General features: G+C 39.9%; 1 protein-coding gene across 1 annotated transcript in view; it reads right to left on the reverse strand.

Moving 5' to 3' along the window:
- Positions 1–3,245, reverse strand: part of LOC102487538 (olfactory receptor 2AE1-like) — a 6,659-nt gene extending 3,414 nt beyond the window's left edge. The window contains exons 1-4 of the mRNA XM_027772491.1: positions 2,899–3,245; positions 2,288–2,539; positions 2,083–2,216; positions 1,812–1,872 (exon numbers count right to left, since the gene is read on the reverse strand). Coding sequence (XP_027628292.1) covers positions 1,812–1,872; positions 2,083–2,216; positions 2,288–2,539; positions 2,899–3,204 — 753 coding nt within the window. The 5' untranslated portion in view covers positions 3,205–3,245. The remainder of the gene's footprint in view (positions 1–1,811; positions 1,873–2,082; positions 2,217–2,287; positions 2,540–2,898) is intronic.
- Between the last annotated feature and the right edge of the window lie 6,962 nt (positions 3,246–10,207).

A 10,207-nucleotide genomic window follows, 5' to 3' on the forward strand; every position in this document is an offset into this window, starting at 1 on the left:
TCATGCCAGGCATGTGTGCATGCATGCCCAAGATCCCCAGAGGAGAATGGAGGAGAAGGATTGCAGCGAGGCCATCCCCCGTGGGGGGTGATTTCTCACTTTCTATCTCTCTGTCTCTGTCATTCTGGCGAGTACACACGGCCTATAGCAACAACCTCTCCCCCTCAAAAAAAATTTGTGATCATTTTTGTTTATATAGCATCCTCCTCTCTTTCAGTTAATCTTGTGGATATTGCTTACTCATTTTTTTTTTTTTTAATGAATAGGGGACATTTGTGCTTGGTGAGAGAAATATGGAGATATGCCAAGAAAGAGGGAGGGGAAGAAAGTAAACTCCTAAAGCTACATGACCTATGCAATCCCTTCTCCTCCAACTTTTCATCTGGTCAGGACCTTGAGCTTCCATGCTCATGTGCCCCGTGTGTTTTTCAAGCCACCAGCAACCAGGATTCCAACTGTAATCTTAGAATCAGCCATGTTGGGTGCAACTCTCTCAACCACTAAGCTAATAGGGTGATCCATTATTGTTCATTTAGTAGAAGAAGAGAGTACCACACAGAGATTGAGGGCATGAGTACTGAAGGTGAGTTTTGAATCCCAACTCAGATTTCAGAGAAATCTAGATCAGTCATGGCTTTGAACAAATGAGGCAACTTTCGCCCCTTTGCACAACTTGGCTCACACAGTTTGGACTGAGTTTCATGCTCAGATGAAAGCCAGGGTATGTAGAGTAGCTCTGCCCTAGCCACTGTCTTTAGTTGCATTCCCTAAAAGTGGAACCTGAGGTGGAGATTGCAGTGCATAAGGTTTCTTGAGAGAGTGCTCATAGGAGAAGGGGAGTTGAGGGGAGCAGGGGAGTACTGCAGGGAAAAATCAGAATAAAGATCTGGTTTCAGTGGAGCATTGCTTCAGCCTGATCCCACGGAGAAAAGCTTGAGCCAGAACTGTATTTCAGAACTGAGCCCACTTTGGGGCTATTAACAAAGAATCCTAGATAATCCTATTTTCCCCTTTAAACATTTGCGATTACTGAGGTTTACAGGGGTAACTCATTTACTAGGTATCACACTGTTAGCAAATAAACAGTTCTAATCTAAATCATCTTCATTCCAAATCGCAAGGCTAGAACCCTCCAAAAGTAGGTATTTCCAGCCCGAGAAATAATTAAAATTGATATTCCAACTTGATATGGCAGATTCAATGTAGACTAAAAAGGACACAAGTGTATGTATCTATCCAAAGGACAGAAGAATTCTTCATTGGAAAAGTGCTTGCACATCGATGTTTATTGCAGCACTGTATGTGCCATAAAAGAGCTAAAGTGAGAGAGAGAAATCATCCCCTATGAGGTCTGGTCATGTTGTAATCCTATTCTTCCATTTCTCCATCGCATCAGGATCTGAGGCACATATGCGCATGTGCGAGGAATGTTTTTCAAACCACTGAGGCTAGGACTTGAACTGCGGTTAGTGTTGTGGGATCCGATTTACTACAAACAGCGTTTAACCACCATGCCATGGGGTAGCATGCCAGTGTCTTATTTCAAAGGAATTTTTAGAAAGCTTTTGCCTATATCTCTAAAGGCTTACTGAAATGTACTCCATGGTGCTTGGAGGCCCAATACTGAGTTGGAAAAGTAGAGTTCTGTGTTAACCATGTCATCTGGCAGTACTCAAAGAATATCTGGGATCTAGATTTCTGAAAAATACTAGAGGCTTAACCTGATCAATTTGAAGTGTTTATCCCATTCCACTCTATACTAAACACAGGTACAATCACAGTCAGGGGAGGGTAACATCTCTCTTCATTACCTTCCTCAGAGCCTTAGCTACATCCTTATTCCTCAGAGTAGTAAGTGTAGAGGAGAGGGGCCTAGAGAAGGACATTTGGAGGAGGGCTACAGAGGCAGTACATTGACGGGACGGGGAGGTGTGGTGTAATCTGTTGAAGATATTTTGATCAACTGGACTGGGGAGAAATGTTCACATATTGAAATGTTCACCTCATAAGCTAAACAATGTAATTGAATGTATATAAAAATTAAATTAATCAAAAAAAGAGAAAAAAAATGCTAAGTTTGACAAGCTGTGCAGGATGAAGGTATAGGATGTCGAAACCAGGAAGATGGGGAGGAGGACTAGTAGAATGCTGCTGATGTACACGGTGGTCTCATAAATAGTGATATCACCACACACCAACGGACAAATTCCAAACATCTAATTTAGCACCTGGATCATAATAGGCACTCAATACGTATTTGTTAAATACAACACATAAGAATGATCACAATAGCTGGAAACTCACAAAAAAAGTGGTGAATTGTCCGAGGCCCACAGAAAGGAAAGTGCATCAGGATCATCGTGTGAATTAGGGAGTTCACGGCCGCTCCCAACCACGACATGATGGCCATCATCAGCCCCACCTTTCTGTTCATGAGCACAGAATAACGCAGCGGGTGACAGATGGCAACGTAACGGTCATAGGACATAAAAGCCAGAAGGAGACATTCAGCACCACCCACAGACAAATAGACAAAGTGCTGGGTGGCACAGCCCACAAAGGAGATGGACTTCTTTCCAGACAGGTAGTTGGTATGTATTTTAATATGTACATATACAAATTATATTATTTCTCTTCTAAGTTCTTAATGTAATTCAAAGAAAATTAAAGTTCTATGAATATAACTTACGTGTCATCCATCCTTTCTTCCAAAACAACTTTCTACCACACTTTACTTCCCATGCTTCCAATATGGGCAACACACTCCAATTTTATACTCCAAAATACTCTACTGTGGCATATTTTATATAGGTTTTCATCAATGAAAATAATGAGAAAGGCTCCCTAAATCTTTTTCAAATCATAAATCTTTTCAGAGTGACCCAGAGACAAATAGACAAAGTGCTGGGTGGCACAGCCCACAAAGGAGATGGACTTCTTTCCAGACAGGTAGTTGGTAGCCATCTGGGGGATGATTGTGAAGACGTATATCAGATCCATGAGGGAAAGATGGCTGAGCAGGAAGTACATTGGTCTATGAAGCCGGGGGTCAGCATAGATGAGGAAAATGGTGACAGTGTTGCCACTCACTGCAATGAGGAAGACCACCATGATCAAGGAGAAAAGAAAAAGGTGGGTGAGGGAGTCATCAAAGAGGCCCTCAAGGATGAAGTCTGCCAGGGAGGTCTGATTCCTCTGCCACATCTTCCTTTTTTCAGTCCCTGAGGAAACAGGAAGTGGAGATGAAGGACACCACCGGAAACACTGGGGTCCAGCATACCTGACAAAAACACATTTTGATTGATGAAAGAATTGGTGAAGACTTTTTTTTTTCTAGTTCTAATGATTCAAATGGCCTAATGATTAAAATAACTCTTTTTTTAAAAAGAGAGAATTTAAAATCTGTCTGCATAAACATGATCATCCTGAAGTTCCAAATATCTGATTCTATTCAGCAGCAAACTTCAAGACAAGAGTCTCTTCTCATTAGAGAAAAATTAGTAATAAATATTCATTCTGGAGTGTTTTTTAATTTATCAGTCAGGATTTAACCAGAGAAATGGAACTACTAAGAGTTTTCTACAAATACAATACATATGTAATGAATTTTGTTGTGAAATTGGGCCTTATGCAGCTGAGGAAGCTGGTTAAACAGCGTAAGTAAGGCTGTGACCTTTGTCTCTGATGCTGGAACTTGAAGTTCATGGAGCAGTCTGTTTGAAAGGGAAGATAGAAATAAAAAGGGACGGTTCATAGGCAGGCTGGAATGCACAAGCATGAGTTCTATCCACACAAGGACAGATTGAAAATCCTGTCAGTTCTTGTTGCCTAAGAATAGACAGTGCAGGTATCTTGAAAAAGCTGGAAAAGGGACCAGCAGTTAGCATAATGGCTATGTCGCTGGACTCGCATGTAGTCGACCGCGGTTCAAGTCCCGGACCCGGTGGCTTAAACTCATGCCGGGTGCATGTGTGTGCGTGCCCAAGATCCCGAGAGGAGAATGGAGGAAAAGGGATTGCGGTGTGGCCATCCCCCCTGGGGGGTGATTTCTCGCTTTCTGTCTCTCTGTCTCTCTCTGTCTGTCTGGCGAGCGTACACACCCTATAGCAAAAACTTCTTCGTCTCTTCTCATTAGAGAAAAATTAGTAATAAATATTCATTCTGGAGTGTTTTTTAATTTATCAGTCAGGATTTAACCAGAGAAATGGAACTACTAAGAGTTTTCTACAAATACAATACATATGTAATGAATTTTGTTGTGAAATTGGGCCTTATGCAGTTGAGGAAGCTGGTTAAACAACGTAAGTAAGGCTGTGACCTTTGTCTCTGATGCTGGAACTTGAAGTTCATGGAGCAGTCTGTTTGAAAGGGAAGATAGAAATAAAAAGGGACGGTTCATAGGCAGGCTGTAACTCATGCACAAGCGTGAGTTCTATCCACACGAGGACAGATTAAAAACCCTGTCAGTTTTTGTTGCCTAGGAATAAATGGTGCTGGTGTCTTGCAGAAGTTGAGACCCTTCTAATGAAGCTGAATGCACACACCTGGTTCAAAAATCAGAGAAGGGGAGGAGGATCCAAAGGAAGGTACAGCCATTGCAAACCTAGCTGCTGCTTTACATGATGAGGTGAGTCAGCAGACCAGCCACGATGTGTGTAAGCTGCACCGTGGCTGCTTTCCCTGTGCCCCCAGGTCTCCCAAGAATCTTCCCTGTCACCCACCATAACTAGAAATACAAAAAATGGAAATTCGAGGAAATGTTGTTCATCTTACCCAAGCTTACCTATTACGAAGCCACTAGAGTTCATTATTCTCCATTTGTCATACATACACGTTGCCTGAAGCTATGTTCAATTCCAAATAAAGGCAACAACTCATTTGCCCACATGATACAACCACCATGAATACAGCTAAACACAGGCTAGTCCTTTCTCCAGAAGCCAATGCAATATTTTTGATCTTTGGGTGCTGGTCATTCTTTTCTGATTCATATACTCTATGTATCCTGAAGCTTAAACCAAAAATATTATTGTTAATGGATGTGCAAGATAGATACATAAAAACCAGGAAGAAAGGCCCACCACTATTACATACAGAAGGGATCATCCTATCCAGGTGCCACACCATTCTTTGGATGTCAGTAGCCCCCTTTTCCCAGTCTTCCTTGTCATTGTCTCATAGACCCATGAGCAAAGCATCCATGGCAGCAGGGACAAACATCGACTACGTGGGAGTCCAGCGACATAGCCATTACGCTAACTGCTGGTTCCCGGTGCTGGTCATTCTTTTCTGATTCATATATTCTATGTATCTTGAAGCTTAAACCAAAAATATTAGGTTACTATTAACGTATGTGCAAGACAGACACATGAAAACCAGGAAAAAAGGCCCACTACTTTTATCTACAGAATGAATCATCCTAGCCAGGTGCCACACCGTTCTTTGGATGTCAGTAGCCCCCTTTTCCCAGTCTTTCTTGTCATTGTCTCATAGACCCAGGAGTATGTGTCAATGGTGAGTGAAGCACACAGGCGCTCATGGGAGAGCAGATTCTAGGTCTTGGCAAAGTAGCAAGCTGACAATAGAGATCTATTTTTATATTTTTTAAGGAAGGTGTGGGGTGGGGTTAGCCAAGGTCCATCACTGTTTTTTTGCACCCTCTCCCCATAGATTGTCAGCTGTAAGTGAAACTCCTAGTGAAAAAGAGGGGAGCCCTATGCTAGGAGTCCCCATAAACATGTATTATAATTCTTTGTATATAGAAAAAAAATACTATAAAGTTTAACTTTACTCTTAAAAAAGAAAAAATGAGCCCAGGTTCGTGGACTTCACCCTTCTTACCATAGGTCCTCCATCATCCTGAAACAATGGGCTTAGTAAAACAGTGACTGTCTTCAAAAACACTTACAGCAACTTCTAGATGACAAACCCTTACATTGCTGGGGTGATGTCCCCTGAGACGTAGTATATACTTTAAATCGGAATCAAATTTATTGTGCTCTTTCTTCGATAGCAAAGATTCATGGCATCTGGAATCAAGGCATACAAATGAAAATAAGTCCCTTCATTATAAAAAGCCACCATAGGGACCAGCAGATGGCATAATGGTTACATCACTGGACTCTCATATGGTCAACTGTGGTTCAAGTCTTGGACCCAGAGGCTTTAAATTCATTCCTGGCACATGTGCGTGTGTGCCCAAAATTATGAGAGGAAAATGGAGTAGAAGAAATTGCAGCATGGCCATCTCCCTGGGGGATGATTTCTCACTTTCTGTCTCTCTGTTTCTCTCCATCTCTCAGACAAGTAAAAATGCCCTGTAAGAAAAATCTCTATAATAATAATATTTTTAAAAAAGTAATTCTAAAAATAAAATAAAAGACAAGAAGAAGCCACCATATTATATACCTGAAATAAACAAGATATGCCTTTGGCAGATATGAGAGTCTTCAGGCTATGGATAAGACTAATAAAGCTGGATCTGGGAACAGTAGGTAGTATGCTGGTTAAGATGCTGGACTCTTACATGGCCAACCACAGTTCCAGTCCTGGACCTGGTAGCTCTTTCTTTTTCACTTTCCCTTTCTCTTTCTCTCTGGCCAAATTTTTTAAAAATAATAATAATAAATAAAATAATTATTTAAAGAAACTGAGCTCGGTGCCGGCAGGTGGCGTGGTGGTTAAAGACACTGGACTCCCACATGGCTGACCACAGTCCAAGTCTTGGACCTGGCAGATTGCTTTCTCACTTTCTCTCTCTGTGCCTTTCTCTCGGCAAATTAAAAACAAATAATAATAACAAATAAAGTTAAATAAAATCATTATTTTTTTAAAAAATAAGAAAATTGAGATCAAGGAGCTGGCAAGTGGAGTGGTGGTTAAGGGCACTGGACTCCCACATGGCCAACCATGGTTCGAGTCCTGGACCTGGCAACTTGCTTTCTCACTTTCCCTTTCTCTCTCTCTCTCTCACTCTGTCCCTCTCTGTCAAATTAAAAATAAAAAAATAAAGTTAAATAAAATAATTATTTTAAAGAAAAAGAAAGTTGAGATCAAAACATTAAATCAGACAAATTTCCAATTTTCCCTTTCATCCAATTCTCACATGAATACTAATTAAAATGAGACTTTGATTTACAGTTTGATTTTTAAATTCAAGAACAAAATCTAATTCAATTCCTCAAATATTCCTCTAAGCTTCTTTGTGCTTTTTCTCTTAAATGCTTTTCCATACTTTCATACATTCCTAGATTGCTGACTTTTTAAAGAAAAGAATTCCAGGCTGGCGGTTGTTAGGACTCTGGACACTCCCACATGGTCAACCATGGTTTGAGTCCCAGACCTGGTGGCTTGATTTTTGCTTTCCCTCTCTTTTTTTTTTTTTTCTCTCTCTCTGTATCTCTCTCTGGTCAAATTAAAATACATAAATGAATAAATAAAAAAGAAAAGAAAAAATAGAAAAGAAGAGAACATAATTCAGAACTGAAAACAATCTTCAAGGTGTAATTGAGCCAGTAATAAAAAGTTCGTTTTTTATTCTCTTTCACTGCTAAAGCAGCCTAGGGTCTCGTCTTTCTGGCTGTCACCTTACACTGTTATTTCATACTCAGCTTCTTGAGGACTAAGAGCCCAACCACCCCGATGCTTCTCTGGATCACTCCAACATAGACAAGACATCCACACACTTCCCTTTTACTTCAAAGTTCATGTACTCTCTTTCCTTGGTGCTATCATTCTCTTAAAATTTCTGTACTGGTTTTCATCATCTGATTCCTCCTTACACAACTGCCATTATAATTTCCCATGTGATTTGTGGCCCTCCAGTAACTGTTTATCCTCTGTCTTCTCAGAAAGCTTTCCTCGTGCACTGACCAAATATCACCCTCAGACTTAAGAGATTAGTTGACAGTGTCTACGTTTAATTACGTTTTCCCAGATACCTAAAGCCTAAATACCTAAAGTTTATGCTACACTTAATACTAGCATAACCATCAGTTTATCTTACTTTATCTTACCTGGAATTTGATCTTCAGAGATTTGTGAGCAGAACAAGTATAGACGTGAAATAGAGAGGGCAGGATAGTCCACATCGATTCAATGTGTGCGTCAGTGTAGTTTGAGCAAAAGAAGCGTCTTCTGAGGTGCTCATTAGACTTCTCTCATTCTAGAAATTTCCATTTACTGGTGGAAAGACACAGAACATATTGCCCTGACATAGTTACCGCTGTTCGTGCTAATCACTCTGCTGACAGAGCAGCCCCTGGAGCCACAGGGCATATGATTCTGTAATGCTCTCACCATCTGTGTTCAGATTTTGAGTCCATCAACACTTACTGGAACAAAGTACTGACTGTCTTTAGCTTCTATTATTTAGGTCTTTGAGTCATGCATAAGTATCCTCTGGTTCTAACCATATATTCTACTTAACCCTCTATCCCAATAAGAGAGCCTAGGCAATTGGAATTTCCACTAATATTATTTGATTTTAAGCTAAACTTAATACTAGCATAATCATCAGTTTATCAGTCCAAATAAAAACTGTTTTGGACCACTCAAGGTACTTTCTTCTTTTTTTTTTTCTTCTTCTTCTTCTTCTTCTTCTTCTTCTTCTTCTTCTTTTCTTCTTCTTCTTTCTTCCTTTTCTGTTTTTTTTCTAAATTTTATCACATGTATTTCTTATCTTTATGCCTCCTTCACTACTTAATAAAAAATGAATTTGGCTTATCCAATCAAGACTGCATAAATGTTTCTTTACCAGTAATTATGGGGATTAGAATAAAGACAGAGTTAGTCTAATGTAAACCAATCACGAGAGAAAAGGACCATCTGTGAGAAATGAAGCATCCTCCTGAGCACCTATGGTGTCAGCTGAGGCAAACTGAGAAGCCTAAATAGATGGCATTAGGGATTCCTACTCAGAGGATGCATCCTGAATCCCTCCTGGAAACCATACTCAAGATGTCACTTATGCTGTGCTGAATGCACTGAGCTAAGCATCCCCATATGACTTTATTTGGAGTTTGTTCATAGGGAAATGAGCTGTTTTGGGGAGTGTGACTCTGAAGTTAACAGGAGCATATTCTCTCTGGGGGGCCAATTAACTACAGAGAGAAATAGTTTCTAGAATCCTTGGACTGCTTTTCATTTTGGAACCCATATCTCTCTAGTTCCTTTCCATGCAATCCCTTTGAGAAGATAGTCTGAGAAATAATCTAGTCTTCTTTTGTCTTGAGGATTTTCCAGGTGCTATATCATAAAAAAGAAAGCCAAGGAAGAGAGGCAGGCAATTCCCACATGGGGTGTTGGCCATAGTCCACTCTATATACTTAGAGGCTTTAAACTCATGCCTGGCACATGTATGCGTGTGCCTAAATTCCTGAGAGGAGAATGGAGTAAAAGAAATTGCAGCTTGGCCAACACGCTGGGGGATGATTTTTCACTTTTTGTCTCTCTGTCTTTCTCTGTCCCTCTGGCGAGTGCACATGCCCTATACAAAAAATCTCTCTAATAACAATAATGATAATAATAAATAAATAATAAAATTAAATAATTGTTTTTTAAAAGTAATTCTAAAAATAAAATAAAAGACAAGAAGAAGCCACCATTCTTACATACCTGAAATAAACAAGAGATATGCCCCAGAGAGATATGAGAGTCTTCAGAGTATGGCTAAGGCTAATTAAGCTGGGTCTGAGGACAACAGGTAATGTGGTGGTTAGGGTGCTGGACTGTCACATGGCCAACCACAGTTCAAGTCCTGGACCTGGTAGCTTTTGCTTTCTCACTTTCCCTCTCTTTCTCTCTCTCTGGTCAAATAAAATAATAATAATAATAGTAATAATAATAAATAAAATAATTCTTTAAGAAAACTGAGATCATTGCCGGCAGGTGGCGTGGTGGGTAAAGAAACAGGAGCCCCCCGCGGCTGGTCTTTTCTATTTCCACAGTCTTACTTTATGTATGTCTCTTCCATGGAGAGTTTCAATACTTTCTAATTGGTAGGGCAGCTTCTACTCTTTTCCCCCTTCTATTTAGTTTTTCCATTGCTGCAAGAATAATTATTTTTTTAAAAAATAAGAAAATTGAAGTCAAAACCTTAAATCAGACAAATTTTCCATTTTCTCTTTCTTCCAATTCTCCCATGAATACTAATCAGAATGATACTTTGATTTCCAGTTTAATTTTTTTTAAACTAAAAAAAAAAACT

The sequence above is a fragment of the Tupaia chinensis genome, unplaced genomic scaffold, assembly GCF_000334495.1.
Source record: "Tupaia chinensis unplaced genomic scaffold, TupChi_1.0 Scaffold000279_1, whole genome shotgun sequence".
In the NCBI taxonomy this organism is placed as follows: domain Eukaryota; kingdom Metazoa; phylum Chordata; class Mammalia; order Scandentia; family Tupaiidae; genus Tupaia; species Tupaia belangeri.